The 20,562-nt window shown below is 37.7% G+C and overlaps 1 protein-coding gene across 4 annotated transcripts in view; it reads left to right on the top strand.

The window, feature by feature from the left end:
* Positions 1-18,466, top strand: part of AKAP7 (A-kinase anchoring protein 7) — an 87,485-nt gene extending 69,019 nt beyond the window's left edge. For 3 of the 4 annotated variants that reach the window (XM_051792608.1, XM_051792614.1, XM_051792613.1), the window contains exon 8: positions 16,242-18,466. In XM_051792608.1, the coding sequence (XP_051648568.1) occupies positions 16,242-16,444 (203 nt within the window). In that variant the 3' untranslated portion in view covers positions 16,445-18,466. The remainder of the gene's footprint in view (positions 1-16,241) is intronic. The other variant, XM_051792609.1, reaches the window with a different exon arrangement.
* The last annotated feature ends 2,096 nt before the right edge of the window (positions 18,467-20,562 follow it).

The raw sequence follows: 20,562 nt of genomic DNA, 5'->3' as shown, positions 1-20,562 counted from the left end.
ATTATTAATTAATGCCAGTCTGGAAGTGTTAAGCGACATGAAAGAAAATGAAAAAATGTATGCAACTTTATACATAATTTCTGCTGTGAAGGGCATTGTATGAGCCATCTGTGGATTTTTAGGTAAAATAATCACTATTTAATCATGTTAGTACTGCAGTGGATAACTCTTTTATGGGACTTTCCATTGATCAAAGATGAGAGACAACATTAAAATTGTTTTGTTTTTAGCTGAAGGCTTCTTTGCAGATATGGGAACTGAGCCTGTGATCACACTGAGTCCATACAAAGGTCAACACTGCTGGAATTAGTCAGCATGCTTGTCAGACTAAGAGGCTGCTGGTTGGGGGTGTGAAGAATGCACTATTAGTTATACTATGGTTATGCAGTTTTTCTGGGTGGAAATAAAACACAGTAAGAAGTGATGATGAGTACCATGCAGTATTGCTGCTGTTACATGTATAGTACTGTAAAAGGAAGAAAATCTTCTGTCAAGCAGAGGGACCTTCCCTAAAATATTTATTGTACTGCACATCAATGCAATTAATTATTTCTGTGATTTGTTTTCTTGCTTTTGCTCTCTATTTTAAAATTTAGGGCCAAGTAACTTTTCAGTACACTTGGCTATAAGGTCAGACAGTCCATGCAGAGAAGTAATGCACTGGAAATTTGCTTATATGGGGAAGTTTCTAACTGTGACGCTAACCAGACATTTTGTTCTGTGTTTCTGGAAGGTATTTCATTCAAAAAAACACATGAATAAAAAGAGCAGATTTCAAAGGAAAAGTAGTATTTTCTTAATCTTCTTACTGAGCACACTGATGCTACATCAGTTAAATTGATTGACAAAAGTTTGGGGAGACAGGGAGCTTCAGTAGATGCAGAACTGAGCTCTATATTTTTTAGGTTATATAGATATCAGTTTAAATTCCATCCACCACAGGTCATTTCCTTGCCCTGTAAGGGAGGTAAAAGGGCCCAAGTATATATCCAAAATATTCGTATGGCAGTCTAGGGAAAAAGAAACTTTACGATCATTTGGAATATGAGCAAGTTCTGCTGAACTGCATTCAAATAGCCCTGAGCATTACTGTGGGCCACCAGCTACAGTGGCAGATTACAGCTGAAAGTTGCATTTAATATTCCAAATTGTGCTGCTTCTTGGGTCAAAAAGCCAAACAGTGATACAGACCAAAGAATAGTGAATACTATTTCTCATGGGTCCAAATCTTTCAAATGCAATTAGTTTGTTTTGTAAATTTAAAGCATAAAGTTAAAACAAAAGCTTGAATAGAAATTAATAACTCTTTTAAAATATACTCTAATGGTTAATTGCTTTTTGTCTTTTGTAAAGGGGAAATAATCAACAGTTAATTATTGTCTATCAATTTGCAACATAACATAAGTTAGAACACATGTTGCTTTTGCCCACAAATTCATTTCTGTATAATAAAAATTATACTTTTCTGGTAGTCAGAAAATCTGAAAAATTTCCCATGTACAGTAACTGAACTGGGAATTTTATTATGGTTATATTAATTAAAAATAATAATTTCAATTATAATATACCATTTAGTACTGCAGTGCTTGGAAGCTGTCTGAATGGATGCTTCAGTTGGAATATTCAATTAGAAGCAAGCTAACAGTGTTTAAGGATTTTTGCTAAACACGCAAGGAAAACCATGAAAGTGAAACAGATTAACTGGGGCGTGAATCAAGCGGTACTGAAAATGTCAAGTGAAACCCTCAGCAGCAGTAAGGAAGAGTAGTGCTGATTTATACCAGCCAAGGACCTGGCCTGCCAAGTGTCATGGCTATGACAGTCTGCTGGCAGCCCCTGGAGTCAAGGGCTGCAGTGAGATGGATGAGAATATCAGCTAGCCCATTTAAAAGCAGACCTTCTATAAATAATATCAGAAAGATCGGTTCAGATGGCAAGCCAACAAATTGCCAACTCCATCTGGAATCCTCATTCTAAGTACATACATAGCAAGGGAAGGATCCTGGGTAAAATGCTGTTCGTGCAGCCCTGGGCATTAAAAATAAAACTGGTAGTCTGCTCCCATGGCTCTTGCAAGAGACTTCCAGCATGATTTCTTCAAGCACAAGTGAGCCTGGGAGGAAAGTAAGATCATTTTAAATCTTCTGCATTTATACTAGGTTGCTTAAGCAGTGTGTCTGCTGCCATCCCATATCCTTTTTGGGTTTGAAAGGGAGAATAAAGGCCAAAAGAGAAAGTAAATACACATAAACATGTCTTGGGTGAACTGAAGAGGGTTACTTCCTGAGTGTCTTGTATGCAGATGTTCCACTTAAGAAGAGAAAGTTAGATTTCTTATACTTCTCTAAGTATGTAGGTTAAACACTATTGCTCATTAGTGGAAAATATGCTTGTTATCCAGCCCGTATACACCTAGATATGAGATATTCTGTCTTTTAAGCTGTTAAGATGATTTAAAGGTTATTTTAGTAACACCATTGCCACAGCAAAAGGAGGGCTGGATTCTCAGAGGAGCACTGCTTGCTTACCCTGGCATACTGTTGAATAAGGCAAAGGCTACAGTATTATGTTTTTATTGATTTTCAGAGGGTAAATTACAGGTCATTGCTGTCAGATAATATTAAAAGCTGCCCTGTATTCCCAGTGAACATCATCCAAATACTTTATTCTGTATTATGGAAAACCCATTAGTACTATTTCTTTCATTCATTATTGCATGCTCCTTTCTCAGTTTACTGAGTTTCATGTATACTCTGCACAGTGCCTCTCAACTCACTATACAAACTGTGCCACTTGTTGCTCACCAAACAGTAGAAGGAGCAAGCAGCATGTTTTTCTGAAGTGTTGTAAGGCCTGCCCTGAAAAGTAGAAAGCATTGGAAAGTCTAAATATTTAGAGTTATAAGTTTTGCCTTTCCATTTCTTTACTTCTACAGGTTAAATCATAATTACAGCAGTAAGATCTCATTGTAGTGGAAGAGGAAATGAAAATTCTGTTGTTCCCACAGCCTTACTGGAGTCAGGAGCCAAATCCTGTCCTCTGGCACATGTGTTACTCTAGCTACTGCTGCATTACTCTCTGAAATTGTTCTTAGTTCATACTTCTGTTTTCATTTGTGCTGGACTGCTTTGGAGTTACGATTCAAAACCTCTGCCAGGAGAAATCCAGAGAAGTAACTGTTCCATGAATGCAGGATTTGGCTCAATGTACTTCTCAGCTTTGCTATTTACAGATACAGCCCAATTCTGCAGACCGCTCCAGGTGCCTTGGACTCTGGTGTACTGCATGATGGGGTGTCTGGGGATGCACCTGGACACTGGGACTGTCTTGCCCATACCATCACCCTGTCATAGTTCTGGCCCTGGCAAAAATGTAAATGCTGCAGAAACTCCTGGGCACTGGTTAAAAGTTAGCACTAACCCAAATGCTTTCCCAGCAGGCAGTTTGGATGCAGCCGTGGCATTTCAGAGGCTAGCAGAGCTGGATAGTACCTGAATTGCTCTGTGCTAATTGGCCTTAGAGCCAAAGAGCAAGTACTGGCATCGTAGAACTCACCTCTGTAAGCATAGGCTGGTACCTCTGAATGAAACACCAGGTTTCAGAGGTGCTTTTCATGTTACTGTGAGGACAGATGTTTTGTGTAATGCCAACATAGAACCCAAACTGAGTTTTCCTTCTCTGCTCAAAAATGATACATGAGCAAACCCATATTACAACCAAATAAGAAGTGTGACATGCTAAATATGAAATACCATCCTTTTGTTACTATGTATGTACAGCTACTCCTGCAATTTAGAAATTCATTTGCTTTGACCTATTGTATTGCTATATGACAAGTCATACTGCAACCTAATCCCTGTGAGTTTAGAGTGGAACCACTCTCGTTGTAGAAATTGTAGCATATGGAAAAAAACATCTATTACAAAAATAGAATAGTCACACTTGGGAGTAGGAAAGTGTTATACAACAAAACGTGGTAGTTGTCTACCTGAGGTTTTAAATGTGCTTTTTTCCCTTTATACTGTCTGATTTGTGATGCTAAATGCTAGCTAATTGAGTGCTTTGTTTGCTAATGGAAAGTGATCTTCCTGGATCAGGCAGGCATGTTTTAATCTTGATTCCAGAAGCCATTAAAATATTAATTTTTTTTTTAAATTATAAAATTGGTCTGCACAGCCTTCATTAAAGATACTATATAATTAAGAAAGAGAAGATGAGTTCTTTGGTTCACTAAAGGTCTTTAGAAACTAAAATCTGAACTAATAATCATACTCTCAATTTTGACATTCTATACTGACCTGGAATAATCAGGAAGCTGTATTCAGTCCTCTTTGAAAAAGGGGTGAAAACAGCTTTCATCTATGCAAAAACTTCCTCTCTGGGAAGGAAAAAAAAACCAACAAAATCTGTATCTTTTACCCCTTCAGCAGGATCATGTGCAACCAGACCTACAATCATTTAGCAGGAATGGCACACATACAGTGCTGGCTACACTGCACTGGGAAGATCAGTGTAACTTTTGTCCTGGAAACTCAAGAGGCATAATCCTGGAGCAGAGGAGGAAGGTGCTTCGAGGAAGTGTTGCATTTCCAAAAAAACGTAGTGCTTCAAATGTAAAGTAGGAGCCCAGGCTGCAGTTCCAGAAAATTTCTGGGGAGCTGTGGAGCTACATCTTGGGGAGTTCTGAGATTAGGACCTATCTAGTTTTGAAAAGAAAGATACAAAGCCAGAAGGCAGGAGGAGGAACTGGTTAACATGATTAAGCAACTGTTAGGATAGCATGGGACTACTTCTATTGCATCATGTAAAATAAGAACAAGAGAGAACATTTTGTATATATTTCAGGGAAAGCTTCCTGTCAAGTGGCAGATGCTGGGCTGCAGAGTCTACATTTTGCAATGTTGTGACCAAGATTTTCAGATTAAGGCAGACAAACAGAGAAAGCAAGACAAACAACAGGTCCTTGGTCCAGTGAAGGATTGTCCTTTAGATGACACTGGTCTGTTATTATTTGTGAAATTATTGTAGACGAAGTGGAAAATAAGATAACTTGAAAAGTATCGTAGTAAGGCTACTGGCACCTTGTTCAGCAGCTGATTAATGAAAGTTTAATAACGTTTCATACCAAGTCATTTTGCCATTCCTAAAATTTGAGAGATTCTGTTTCCATAAGCCTAAAGTGGAAAACTGATGGAAGAGATTAGGATTTGGAGGAGTTTGGGGTTTGGGGTATATTCTATATGGTATAGAAGTTAGCATGGTGTCCCTGCCCATGGCAGAAGGGCTGGAACTAGATGATCTTTAAGGTCTCTTCCAACCTTAACCATTCTATAAATCTACAGAGAAAGAGGTTGGAAATTATCCTATCTTACAAGGAAAATTGACTGGATGCCACAAAGATTGTTTAGAATTTAGAGACCTTAAAGTGATAAACATTTGGCTACAGAGTGTCTTCAAGCCTTGAGTAGCTAGAAATACACGGTACCACTGATGAATTTAGCACTGCCAAACTTGTACAATAGTCAGTGCTTTTAGGCTCATAATTCTGATATTGGCATACCCAGCTGAACTTCTGTCAGGCTGTTGACCCTGCCCGTTACTCTCATGAACCTTGGGTATTGCTGTCCTAAACTGGTGTAGAGAAAATTCACTCCTTATTAGGTATTTCCTCTGGATCCCAGTGCCCAGATCTCAAAATCCACCATTAACTTCATCATTTCTGCTGGTGGCTTAATCCCTTTGAATATCTGCCAGTCTCAGGTGAACTTGATCTGGACATTTGCTAAGTTTTATGCGAGTTTAAATCCTCAGGCATTCACTCACTAGAGGGATTGTATCCTTTTGCTAAGAGAATTGTCTTATGCCATGGTCCATTATTGTGTTATTCTGTTTCACATCCTAGCAATAATTTTTTAAGTTACACTTTATTCAATTTTTCACTTTAGTACAAAGCACAAGGATTGAGCAAAAACATATTAAGTATCATCCATGTTTTCTACAGCACTTGCTGTGGCTGAGGACAGTCATTCAAAAATGACTGTCTTAAATTTTTTACTGTCTTAAAAATCCATTACCATCCAGTATGACCTAATGCAATCAAAAAGGTTTTCCTTTCTTCCTCTCTTCTCTCAGCTCACCTTTTACTTTTCACATATGCCTCATTAATACAATGTGAGACATTTTTCCAGCATAAAATGAAGACTTTATTCTTGTAGTTCTATAAAATATAACCTATGACTATGTGAGTTCTAGTGATTGAACCCCCTTCTAAAGTCTGAGATTACCTTTCTCTGTTAAAATGAAATTTGGTGTAGTGTTTTTGTGTTGTGAAGCACTGTTGATCATCTGATGTAATGAAATAAATGTTACTTTATGTTGACTGCTTTAAATCATCATTTTGCTTTAAGAGATCCTTATCATTCCCTTAGTCCTTTTTTTCAGCTGTGGTCTCTATAGAAGGCATAAAATAAGAAAAGATTACAGGATTAGACTTTAGATAAAAACATGATATGTTTTTGGTAAGATCTGTCCCAGTATAAGCTTCTACATCAGCAGCAGAATATCTGGATCAACATGGTGCTGCACCCAGGCTATAAGGACAGACTAATTCTCAACTGCTGTAGGTTCCTGCTTCTGACACCCACATGATAACAGGATGTGACCCTCAATGTATAGCTATACCTGCATGCTTGGAGTTCAAAACACATTGCATGGTGCCATGCAAATGTATGTGCTTACCCGTCTCAGGAAATCTCAAAATTATGAATGATGCAATTGGCTCTTGAGAGGAACCATTGCCCATTTCTTTCCTTCTCCTCATCTTTAATGAACTTTTCTTGGCCTCTCTAGCCAGACATAGAAGTGGGAGAACTTTTCTGTATGGAAAACATAAAGACAAAGCAAATTAAAATACTTGCTTTTGATTACACAGTTTGTTCTGAATGTGGCGCAAAGAAATGGAAAAACTGGTTATGGTATGAATATCCATCCTTTATTCTTTTACTCTTGCGTTGGAGAAAGACTGAGAAAAATACTGATTTAAAATAAGAGCACGAAGAAACAAATATGAAACTCCAAATTAGAACTGTTTAGCCTGATAGAAACAAAGGCCCAGAAGACTAGTTGACATAAATAAGCAGTTTTCCACTCATGTTAATAGGACAGATTTAGAGTTATTGGGGTGCTGAAGAGAAAGGATTGGAATTGTCTCTACTATATCGGTAGAGATAAAATTTTACAAATGGGAAAAGGAGTGTAAAAAGAAGAGAACCATAAATTTTAAGGCATGGTAATGAGCAATCCATTATGTGTAAGTTGGTAAAAGTTGTGATGATTAGTTCAGTTTTTGGCACAGCAGACATATTTTTCTGGATTGATTTCATTGAAGTGTTGCTAGAACAGTCTGACTCACTGAGTTTGAGGAAGTAGAAATACGGGGAAAGAGAGGAAGGGGGAGTTACTCTTTTGATAGAATGCAGTGTAAGAGCTGTAGGGATTTACTTTCACTAAAGAAGTGTTGCTAATAGGTAGAGAAATGGTTAATTTTAAGGAGCTTTATGTTGTTTCAACAAAGAAAATGCTTTTATAACTATTTGATATTTAGCATAGGAAGGATGTGAAAGTAAAGCCCACTGGTTTAAAAAAGTATTCTTGATTTCTGCTGGTGAAGGAGACTCAAGCATAATGTTAATTTTGATTACTAACTAGGTGCTTGTTGAGCAAATGAGGATATTTGCACTATACATAAAAAACACAGGATGGGAAAAAATTAGTATTGTCCCCTCATATTATTTCAGTTTTTTCTTGCAGTAGATTATAAAGTCTACTTATTTCATGTGAAGGATCAATTGCATTAAATTTAGTTTTATGGCATGGTAATGTTTTAGGTTTTTTTCATCCACAGATTTTGTTACATTATAGCAATTTTTAGATTCCTGTGAATTAGATTAAGCAAGCTGTAGTCATACCTTCAGCATTCTTAACTCTTTATCTACAGCTATTCTGATGTAATATGGCTGAGGTGACCAAAAACCCCATGGCTCAGAGCAATTTATTATGACCAAACAAAAACGTGTCCAAATTTGTTGCTTATCTTGCCTGTGGAATACTTTTCTTTGGACATCAAGAGGGACTTCTTGCAATGGCATGTGGTGATAGGACAAGGAGTAATGGCTTTAAACTGAAAGAGGGTGGTGAGGTTGCTCAGAGAAGCTGTGGATCCCCATCACTGGAATTGTTCAATGCCAAATTGAATGGGATTTTGAGCAGAATGGTTTAGTGGAAGGTTCTCCCTGCCCATGGCAGGGGAGTTGGAACTACATGGTCTTTAAGGTCCCTTCCAAACCAAACCATTCTATGATTCTGTGATTCACTGTTCTTGTAAGCAGTGGGCTTTTAGAGAGAGATGAAAGTTGAGGAAGAGTTTGTCCTGAAGAAGAGCAGGAGCAGTAATTTTATGGGTTCAGAGCCAGAGCATTTAAACAAAGGTCTAAACTTCTAATCTCTCCAAGTATCAAAAATAAATTTCATATTTGCAAACATATGTGTGGTAGGACATTTATACAGCTACATCTCACAAAATCAAAGTGAAAACTTATATCACATTCCCACTTTTTAAAAGAAACCCACCTTTAAACTGAAGGTTATGTGACAAACAAAAGAGAGGGAAGAAAGAACAAAGCTAAATACATTATTTAAAGCAAAATATATAATGGATAAAGGGGATTCAGATAGTAGATGCTATGATAAGTACTTAATGGGGTTTTTTTAAAATGCCACTCAAATTAACTTAAGGACGTTATATTAATCTTCCCAAAGCTGTTAATAAATTCAGTCCAAATCTGTATATTTGACCCATGCAATGAAAGACAGCAGCAATATTACTCACATGTTCAAAAATACATAATTTCATGGTTTACCCAAGAAGCTTAGGAAGTGGGTTCAATTTCTTCAAGAGGAAGATTCTGGGGGAAAAGGATTAGACCCATCTGTTTTGGCAGCCCTGAGATGCAGTTATGCTGCAAGTTCAAACCTATGTGAGATGTTCATACCAAAAGAGGTGACTCTGACCTTCTTCCATTAGGTTCAGGATCTAATTAATTATGGTTAGAGAGATGTTAAAAGCACCTTGAAAGTGACATTTTTCTGTTAAAAATATACAGTATTTAAAATTATTAAATTAAAATTATTACAGTATTTTATGGACACTGTTGGACATCCTCTTGAAGTGCAGTTATACTTAATCTTTTTTTTGACAAGATTTCATTTTCATTTTGCAGATCAAGGAGTATGCAGCTGTCTTTCACTCGCGTTAGTGTAACTGAAATAATCAAATGAAAACGCATGTTGATTAAAAACTGACTTTTCTTTCCGTAATTTACAAATACATTCAAAATTGCTTTCCCCAAGGAAAGACATGTACTATGTGAGAGACTGTCTGATAGCATGAGCTTGCATGGAGTTGTCTTCTGAGCTCGGAAGGAGCAACAATGCGGGATCAGCTTGTTAAGATTCACTTATTAACACTTGCTTTTAACAATCTGTCTTAGTCCAAAAAAGGTTGCTTTTTTTAGTGTAATTGACAGGAGCGTGAAGAAGTCTCAGCCAAAATAGCTGTATAGTAACAAATGAATCCTAAAGATTTAAAACTGAAGATCACAGAGACGGGATAGGAAACGGTAACAGGAGGTGAATGTTTATTAAAAGACTTCCCTTGTCATGCTTACGAGTAAACGTTTGATTTTCATGGTTGACTGGTCCATAAGCAGGAACTTTGAGGTTTTGGCAAAAGATTTGGACTATGACAATTAAAATCTTTGTATATCCTATTTTGGTTAGCCGCTGCATTTTTTGGGCCTACACCTCCCTCAGCTTGGTGACCCAGCAGGGTGATTTTTTTCCTTCAAGACCGTCAGGCTCTGTCTGTGGTCAGTAGTGACCAAGGTTGATAGGGAAGCAACTTGCACAGTCTCCCCTAGTGTGTTACATTCTCAGTATTATTTCTGCAGGACTATTGAAGGTGAGGGACTGCTGAGTCTGTCCTGTTCCAGAATACAGCTTTTCCCTGGGAAACTGAGAAACCTAGTCTCTCTCTCAGGCTCTGAAAACAGCAGAAGGCTTGCCCCTTGGCTGCATCCTGGAGGGAGGAGGAGCTCTTTTGCTCTCCTTGATAACACTACTGACCCAAGCGGCCCTATTCCCTGTTCCCTTGAGCTAGTAGCACCAGGCAGCACTGTGAATGGGGAAGAGGGATGAATAATGTTGCCTTGATGTTTCCTATCAAGATCTGCCTCAATCTTTTGGTTCTCCCATTGTCACTTTGCACAGTGGATGCTACTGTGGTTATGTAAAACTGCTTTTGTAACTTGGGCTGTTTTTTCTACCTGAGTATTGGTGAGAAAATCGAGTGAAACTCACAGCTTCTTAAGCTGCCTTCTTTCCTTCAGCCATTATGTTATCTTTGCTACCTGTTACACTAGACTTCTTATAAATTCATTAAGTTTAAGCATTAAACTACATTAAAGGAATCAGGACATTTCTCTGTCAGCAGGTGCCTTTTAACAGGAAAATAAAACCAAGATATTTAACAGAACTCCCTGTATGCCAGGACTAGAGTCTTACATTACGTTTTTTATTTTGTTCATTCTGAAGGCTCATGCCTGTGGCATCACATCCTCCAGTGCTTGCAGAAGGAAGAATAGGTTTAGTAGATCACATCCCATTTCTACCATTAGAGTTGGTCAGAAATTTTAGATCACTGATCTTCAGAGGGTTTTGTGTGAAACAAAACAAACTTTTGCCACATTTGCCAAGTCTCCAGCTTGAAGGGAGCTGCAGGTATTCCCTACTGTCATCACTGAATCTGGCAAGAGCATCGTTGTCCCTGAATAGCTGCAACACCCTTAATTTCCTCTTTACTAGAAATTCCTAATTTTATCATGTTTATTGCATGGTGGGCCAAATTAAATAAAAGCTCTTTCCAACAAACTGGAAACCCATGTGTTCAGCACGAAGGACAGATTGCTGTTGCCTGAATTGCCTTGTTAGACAATCCTGTATTTTCAATATAGGTAAACCTAAAGAAGTTTGTTAAATTTCCCACATCTGGTGGTAGCATCCAGCAACAGATATATCATAACCATCATGTCATAATGAAATTATAATTTCACACTTCCTCTCCGTTCCTTATTTGTGTCAATTCCTTAAGTGGCCACTTTAGACATATTTCATGCAAGTCCTTCTTAATTAACAAGGAAATGTTCAGAGTTGTGACTTTCCTGTCTGTACTTATTGTGTTGATTAGATATGGGCACATGCTCATGTTTGTGTTCATTACTTTAAAACCATGATCTTGAATCATGGCCAGCCATGCTGGCTCATCTGCAGCCTGTTGCAAGGATGGGAAGCGAATGGTCTGGTGCCTGATTATAGCTTGTTATTCAATTTATTATGGATTGTGGACTCTCTGTCTTTGCAGGATGAAGGTGGATGGTATTTTTCTAATGCTGTAGTTCTGTTAATATATATGGCCTGCCAAATTTTTCTGAAAGTCCTCAGTAAAGAAGCGTTCAACACATTGGTCTGATGCATAGGACATTGCAGTTCAGTATGCAGGCGTGGGAACTTCATCCAGTTCCCACAGAAGTCAATGAGGTTTAATTTAATTTTGAATCAGTGTCACAAAAACTAGATGTTTCCACAGGCTGCAGCTGGGCACAGAAGCCTTGCAGTAGTCTGCATCTGCCTGGGCACTATGAGTATAAATGATGTCTTCAGTCTTAGACTTTCCTTCTAACACAGAGATAGGGAACCGTGATAAAGGCATAATCATTGAGATTGCAAAGTGTATGAATTTACATGCTGAAATCTGTCTGACATTTGTTTCATTATCCTTCCTTTGTTTTCTCCAGCCCTACCATGTGCAGAAATAATTGCAAGTCTTCTGCTGAAGGTTTCTTACTACATCAGTAGTTAGCATAGTTCTTGCCTTCCTTCCAGTCCTGTTGTACTGCACACACAGTTTTGCTTCTGTACAGGGGGGTTAATAGTCAATTATAGTGAGGTATTATTATGAGTTGCAGCCACTGAGGAGTCACTATAGAAAGGGAATCTTGTGGTGAAAGCTTTGTCTATATGCAACAGCAACTTGGCTCACCTTGGTGTTGTTATGAGGTACTGCGTAAGTAGAAAGATGAAGTTTTCCAGCATTCAGAAAGAATTTCTTAATGTTTAGTTTTTGGAAAGTTACCTGAGTCCCATGTGGGGTTTTTTGTTTCTAGAGTTTGTAAAAACTGTGTTAGAAAACTAATAAACTAAAAGGTAGATGGAGCCATGTCTGTTTACACAGCCCTCCCCAGGGTGCAGACCAGAACCTCTGCTACCAGAGTATAGATTTCCCTACTAGTTTTGGTCACCTATTCAAAATACCAAGGGTCTCCTTTATAATTTTCCCCATGTTGTCATTATTTTGTTGTCAAGAAAGGTTGTTGGAAGGAAAAACAAAACCCAGGGTGTTGAGGCCATGAGGAAAGGATTGCAGAACATTGTCTTGGAGTGTAGCTGGTAAAAGGTTATAAAACTGTCTTTTTCTATGAATGGGATTCACTGTAGCTTCTTTCAATTTAATCTGTCACAAAAAAACTGGACTAGTCATATAAACAGTAGAGGAATTCAAGTAACAGTCCTACCTCTCTCCAAATTTGAGATATCTACATACACTCTAAGCTCTGTCAGGGCCATGAAAATGCTGTGCCAGGACCATGATACCTGATTTGTTCCAATTCAGTGTTTCAAAATTCAGATCAGGGTCTTGTAAAGTGGAAGGGGGTGTACACTTGGAAAGTAAACCTAGTCCAGTAGAAAGATATAGCAGTGAATTTGAATCCAAATTTGGATTTCAATGCAGGCATCTGGTTCATGTCCATAACTGCTAGCATCTGGCTGTAGGATCATAAAGCACCTTTTGAATAATTCTGTGCAGTTGAGAGTTCCCTTTGTAAAAAATGGTGGTCATTTCAGGACAAGGGGTATGCTTCAGTTTCAGTAATAAAAAACACTGCTAAGCATGGATGCACTGAGGTACACTCACAGGGTATGAATTTGTTTCTATATTTTGAAAATTACAGAAGAGAATTCTGGGATAAAATGAACGGGTTTTTTCATTTTTATTCTTTGCCACATGAATGAGAAGACAGGGGAAGTTTTTTATTCTTAGGCACAGAATTAAGTATCACAGCATTGATGCAAATACAATCCTGTGGTATACCTGTTCCCTTTTCAGAACAGAGTTTACAAACAGAGCAAGTCTGAATTTTGAAACCTTTTTTTTAAATCTTAAACATTCATATCTACAATGATTTTCACTGATATTCTGATAAATCAAATAATATAAGACAGTCCACACAAAGAAACATTTGCCAGCTGCAGAGGAATTGTATTCATCTAAGAAGCAGGCGAACAGCAGATGCATCATGGAGGGAGAGATATAAAAGGACATATGTGTGTGTTAAATATAGATGATCAATACTCACTTTTATTACATGACCTGTTTGTTTTTATCAACAGTCATGAGTAGGAATGGTACAACAGTATATAGCTAGTTTGCCAGTGAACCACAGCATTGCAGACACTCCCACAACTGCTATTTAAGGATTATGAGAATATAAACAGAGCATCAGGGAATCATATAGCCCCATGTGGCAGTCCACCAAGGTGGCCAGATGGATAAATCCAAGGACAATCTTCATGCAGGGATGTGCATGCATTTGCATGTCAGTCAGATGTTGTGTATGCCTTTCCAGTGGGAGTGCAGAGCTCACTTAGGAGGTGCTACAGACTTGAGCTTCGACTGTTGATGAGCCATGAATATCTCAAAATATTAAAAGTAAACGAACAAAAAAATGCAAAATCATTCTTCTGTAGCTATATAAACTCTACTTTTAAAAGGCTCATTTTAAGTAATCTTTTTCGATGCTTGAGAAATTACTTACAAGTGTACTATCTGTTTGTTTTGAAGTTATAAATGCAACAGTAGATATATGTATTTTATACATATGTATGTAAATGAGAACTGTTTTGCAGAAAGTATTTATGAGAGAAGAGCTCTGTCCTTTTTAAGACTGTAAGAATAATACATGATGTACTACAAGTAAAATTGCATTCTGAGTAAATACAGTCACTACTGGTTTGTGGTATCTGGAGGCCTCTGTGACTGATTAGTCATACTCTGCATATTAAATACTAGAGGGTCAAATGTAAGAGTAGCTGAGCACCATATTTCCCATTGATTTTGTTCTGAGTTGCGTGGACTGATCATTAGTGCTGTGTGAGTAACGATTTCTGTGACCCATGAGCAATTCTGAAAAATGAGAAACTCTGCAGCTGAAAACCACAATATTATTTTTTTTTCTAGTGAATAAATAGACTGGGACTTCCAACACATTTTTCGAGCATCTTTGCTAAAAGCAAAGGAAATTAGGAATCAAAAGGCTGCATTCAAAGGGGCTTGTGGGATCAGTTCAGAAAAGCTGAGAGGAGATGCTGCTCATATGTATCTTGGATGTTCTGAGAGATAAGAGTCTGAATTAAGTCCCTTTTTTTTTAAGTTAAAGGATAGACTTAAACACAGGATTTAGAGGTAGTGACATGGTAAGCAGTGAGTCAGAGAACATGGAGCATGTAGCTGTTTAGTTTTGGGAATAGTATCTCTGACTCTGTTGGACTTGCATATTAGCCTAAAATGTTTCTTCTTGGAAATTCTAAATCTGTTTTTAATGTTTTCTCATATATTTTTTAATTTGGTTTTAGCCAAAACTATCCGCATAGATACCCTTTCAATATTTTTAGAGCAATTTTTCCAAACTTTTTCTGAAATGTAATGAAATGCTTTACCAAGGTAAAGTCTTAATTCTTCAGCTGGAGAGTGCAGTTCTTCCTTCCCCACAGTAACAGTGCTGTGGAGTCCCAGAACTGGAAGAGTTTGGTATGTCTTGCTGTTCCAGAGTGGGATGTTCATGTTATAAAGCTCAGCTAATAAAGGTGCTGCCTCTGAATATGAAGAGTTGAATCGCCATATGAATTATGTTTTATCAGTGAAATCACTCCCAGATATTGCAATCCATTAGAAAGACTAATAAAAGTATTTTATAACTATAATCTATATGTGCAGGCAAACTTGAATAAATTTCCATAAATGAAAAAGGGCAAATTTAGGTAATTGAACAGTACAAAGCTTTGTGTTGAGAGTATGCAATAACATCTCTTTCACCAGATGAGTAGGACTAAGCAGCCTCTTATTACTGTTTGCAGAATGTGAACTCCAGAAGAGGACATTAAAAGTATGACCTTAAATATAAATGGAGGAAAACAGTTATTTACCTAGTGCAGGAGACTGTGAAGTGGCAAATGGCATGGCCAGTGGAAACTGGGCAATAAAATTTATTTTTCATGGAATACATTCTTCATGAAAGGAGGATTCTGTAGTAGGCTATATAGTTTATTGGGAAAATGTTTCATGGAAAAGTACCATTTCAAACTAGATGTCACGATGTATGCAAATCCTTACTATGTATGTAGTTGTTTTGTTGTAAATATTTATTCATACAAAGTCTTAGCAAAGCAGGGAAATGCCAGCTTCTTGCTTTTGTCAGCAGATATCTAAGAATAGACTGCTGGAACTTGCAATCCTCAGATATCAGAGCTTTAAGTTAGAAGACAGAAGAGAGGCAGGGACGGAATATATGTTTTTTCTAAGTTTTATGCTTTGTTTGCAAAAATATTTCTAACCTGTGCTTAGATTATTTTAGTAATTTTTCCCATGAGAAACTCCTGAATTACAAGCAGTGAGTAAATAGATAGATGTTGGATTTGTTAAGCAAAATCACAAAACGGAGGCACCTAAATGCTGCTAAAGTGTAAATCTATTCTGTGCCATGTTCTTTGTCTTTACCCATATGTCACAGACAAAAGAAATTAAATTTGCACACTTTTCTGAGTGAGTGTTCATAGTGTTAAGCTGTTGGCTTTAAATGGAGTGTAACAGTACAGATAAGCAGTGAAATCTTTTTGATCTGATATACTGTATACATCTTTATGGAACACTTTGGTTTCTGAGCTTGAGGGAGGGGAAATTACTTTTTACAATCAGGAAGAGGCAGCTAATAACTTAAAACCCAGCTCATACAATCACAGCTGCTCTCTTTCCATGGCAATGAATTCCTTCTCTTGTCTGTTGTGACGCATAGGTGAAAAACATGCAGCAGAGCCAGATGATGCAGAGTTGGTGAGCCTCAGCAAAAGGCTGGTGGAGAACGCGGTGCTGAAGGCTGTACAGCAATATTTAGAAGAAACGCAAAACAAAACCAGAGAGACTGATGGAAGCCCCATGAAAACTGAAGACGCAGCAAGTGGCAGTAAGAATGAGAGCGACAAGGATAACAGCAAGTGAGCACTGTGCAAAATGCCCGGGAGCAAATATCCCACCAAGAATAACTACAAAAACATGTCCCAGCTCCCTGCTGAAATTTGCTAAGTGGTGCTGGGTGACAGGAACTCTACTTTGTGAGTCTCTTATCAAAAGTTTGTTCTGAATTGAAGGACACTGTCTACTGGTTTAATAAGTGCTTGCACTGCTGAAAATCTGTTGAATGCTGGGAGGGATGGACAATGGAAAAAGGACAAGAATGGTGAAGCAGGCAGCTCCAGTCTTCACTTCCCCTTGATACCAAGAATCCCTTCCTTGCTTTTGAAGAGAAACTGAACCTTTTGCGTTTGTCTTTTGGATTTGTCATGAATGGCTGTGGAAAAGGCCTTGTCATAAGTGGAAGCGATGCCCTCCGCCTGAGGGTTTGGCACTGCCGCAGGGCTGCTTGCTCTATGTGAGAGCACGTGCTGTTTCCTAGTCAACAGCAGTCAATCCCAAGCTAAAAATTACCACTACAGATATTCATTGCAGATACTATTACACAGTATGTAATATGACAGGAATTTCTCCTAAATGTGACACTGTACTGTTCTTTACTTTTTGGTAGCATTTGTTGATGTAAATTATATTTTTTGATGAAGTATCTTTTTATAAAAATTCAATATGGTCAAAAACTGAGCACTTAATACTGTCCAAACCAGATTCGATCTCTTTCCGTACATTAATGATTCTAAATGAATTAGTTGTTTTAAAATGTATTATATTGTTCCTTTCCTCTAGGAAAGAGCCATGAAGCAGACTTAGCAAAAGAAGCTTTACGCAGAGAAACGCAGGCCCTGTTATCCAGACTGAATCAGATAAAAGCGCTGTTATCCAGTCCTGAGATCCGCACAAAAATTAGCAAAGAACTGTTTGAAGACAGGCACTACTCTAACAGTAAATGGGAAAGTTGTGTTGACTCTGAATCTCCAAATGCATGACTGTAAAATCTCATCAGGGTTTTCAAAGAAAAAAATATTTCTACAAGAAATTTTAAAGGTTGGTTTATTGTTTTTTTTAACTCAAAATATGGATGGATGTAAATGGCTCATAAGGAATCATACTGAAATACTTGCACAGAAGGATTATCTTTCATAACAATGAAGTATAGCCATTTCTCAGCACTGCTCTGAAACATGTTTGAGTGTGCAGGTATATGTCATGACTCCAAAGTGGAAAAATACTGGTTTCAAGTAAATCTGAGCAAACACTGTGCCCTTCCTTTATCACTGTAAATAACTCATTTTTTTCTCATATATTTGTTCCCTAACAATGATATACAAATACTAAGAAATGGATGTTTTTAAATACTTCAAAAATGTACATTTGCAAAAAAAAACCCTCTTTTAATTATCTGCCTTTTGGATTTGTACTGGCATTTTGGGTTAGCATTGTCTATTTTTTATTGTTTTTTTAAACAGCACTTGAATACTTGTACAGATGCTGACTTTTTCTGCTGATGTTTACACTAATGCAAGAATGTTTTAAATTTCAGTATGAAATTCAGGCTCCACTGATCTCAATGGCATACTCTCATTGGCTTTAACGGAGTCAGGATGCTGCAATTAAGATTTCTTGTGCAAATAATTATATTCCTTGGGATAATATTTGCCTTTTTACTTTTGTAGAATAGTACTTTTGTCTTTTGTTTTTGATGTATCCTCCATCTCTGCCTTCTGCTGCCTGAGATGGGATGTCAGTTTGCTCTCGTTGTTCCCTCCACACACCTGCAAGCTTCATCGAAGATTTGGATGATGTACAATAATGCAGGAGTAGGTCCAATATTTGCATTTTTTCTAAACATTGTCATAAAAGCTATATAATATATTGTGATTGGTATCAGAATTGTGCTGTTAGAACAGCTGTGTGCATGTTCTTCATTGGTCTCAAGCACTGTTCATTTATCTCATGTCAGAGATTTTTTTTTATCTCATTTGATATATAGCAGTATATTCTGAGACGCATTTCATACATGCCATGTTCACAATAAAATATTTTTCCTTTGCACCGTGTGTACATTTTCACCTGTCTCCAAATAGACTTAAATAAAATTAAGTACTTGCAAGTAACGAGGTTGAGAGAAACTGTGCTCCTATGAATCACATCATCGAACTGCAGATGTTGTGCCAACCTCCAGAGTTTGGGTGCTAGAATCATGCAGAAGCTAGACCCAAGTCATTATTGTTTTCAAAGCCAAACTTTGAAACTCTAGCAATTAGTTTGTATTTTGGGAAGCATGGGTTTAGAAGTAAATACTGAGTACAACTTCCCAGAGGTCCACTCTTCAACGTCAAATTTGTGTTTAAGGAGTAGTCTCAAAACACTCTAGAATGATTAAAAAAAAAATCTGAATCTGAAATCATCCCTGGAGATCACTGAGAGGTAGCTTTTCATATGCTATCAAGCAATTTAAATCCAACTTGTGCTTAAGAACACAAAACCAGACACTTAGCTGTGAAAACAGGAAAGGAGTTTATTGTATTCTACCTGAATCTATCAGCCTCTATCTGAAAGTTGTCATCTCTGTTTCCTCTATGCAAGTCATTACCATGATTAAGGGCCTTTTTATATCATTCAGCTTGTAACACTCATTGTTGTCACGTTTCAAGTAAAACTATAGAAATTAATCACTGAATTTACATCCAGGCACTTTGATAGGTGGCCTCGTTATTAGAGACCCTGCTCGTTCAGTTCTTATGGATAGCATTAAGAATAGTGGCTCCAAAAAAAGTTTAGGAGAGTTAATGGCCTAAACCTAGGCATCATCTGAGATGTGCTATAGTGACTCTGACACAAAGCCTAAAGGAGAGATGTGTTCTGCTGGATCAGGAACTGTGGGATAAAGGACACCCCAGAGCCTCTAAAAAGACACTGTATACCTATGTTTAAGCAACCAAAACCCATCTTTAATTTTCAGATGTTTTGAGCCAGGACAGTCAACAGGGCTTTTGTTTCTGAACCATTCACGTTCTTTTAAAATGCCAAGCATAACCTTTATTTCTGCTTTTGACAAGACACAACTATTAATTTACTCAAAATTCAAAACAATGGGGTAAAAAAACACTTGCATCTGGATTCATTCTCTTATGACAACCCTTCCTCTTGCTTTCTCAGTTGTTTGGTTTTTTTCACTGTCAATGAGGCCTGGCTGCCAAATTGAAGGATAAAGCTGTTGTATGGAGCTGTGAGATGAGCACTGAAGGATGCAGATACATAGAAGCTGAACCTAATATAAGCAGATGTGAAGCTCTGAGCTGCACCCACCAGAACAAATATGTTGCCTTCCTCACACTCATAAATCATTTTCAGACAATTCTATTGCTTCAATAAGCACTTCTTTTGGGGAATGTCTTAAGGTAGTGATGCAGAGGTTATTCTGGTAAAATGTTGGCATTTCAAACAGATGGTGCAAGTTTATCCATGTTTTGTTTTCAGTTCTACCTTCTCACTTGCTCATCTTCAAGAATATTCCTACACTGCTTATTGTAGAGCTCTCTTTGACAGATTTAAAAGTAGTAGCTCAGCTTCCAGGATTAGTATAACTGGAAGTCTTTGGATTGCCCATGACCCACTGAGAAATTGTTCCTGACATCTTGAGAGATTTCCTACATATTTATGTAGTCAGGAAGCAGGAAAAATAGAAGAGCAGAGCCACTGCACTCAGTAGAGCTTATAAATTGAAATTTAGTAAAAACATACATTTGCTTCTTAAATTCAGTTATGTCTCAGAATATGCCTATGAAATTAATTGTAAACTGGAACTTTTTCACTGCAGATGAAATACTACTTGCAGAGCCAGCTGAAGCCCTGTGGAAGCCAGAAGGGAATCTGATTGCCTCAGGTGGAGTCTGGTAGCCAGACACTTGAGGGTTGCTTCACTCTGCTTTTAGCTCGGTACTTGGTTTTGCACAATCTTTTTCAAAACAGTTTTTTATCTGTGAATGCCCTCTGCCTCTGTTCAGCTGTTAGTGGTATATTGTCTTGGCCTGAAAAAATGAAGGACTGAACTGGTACTGTGGCTTTCAGCTGTTTCCATCCCTTTGGAAGAGGAGGGAAGTTGTCGCTGAAATCCCAAAGATATTGATATCTTTGCAGAGACACCT

The sequence above is a fragment of the Manacus candei genome, unplaced genomic scaffold, assembly GCF_025592945.1.
Source record: "Manacus candei isolate 608988 ecotype Guabito, Panama unplaced genomic scaffold, ASM2559294v1 h1tg000034l, whole genome shotgun sequence".
NCBI classification, from domain to species: Eukaryota; Metazoa; Chordata; class Aves; order Passeriformes; family Pipridae; genus Manacus; species Manacus candei.
This window is presented reverse-complemented; position numbering and strand designations above follow the sequence as displayed.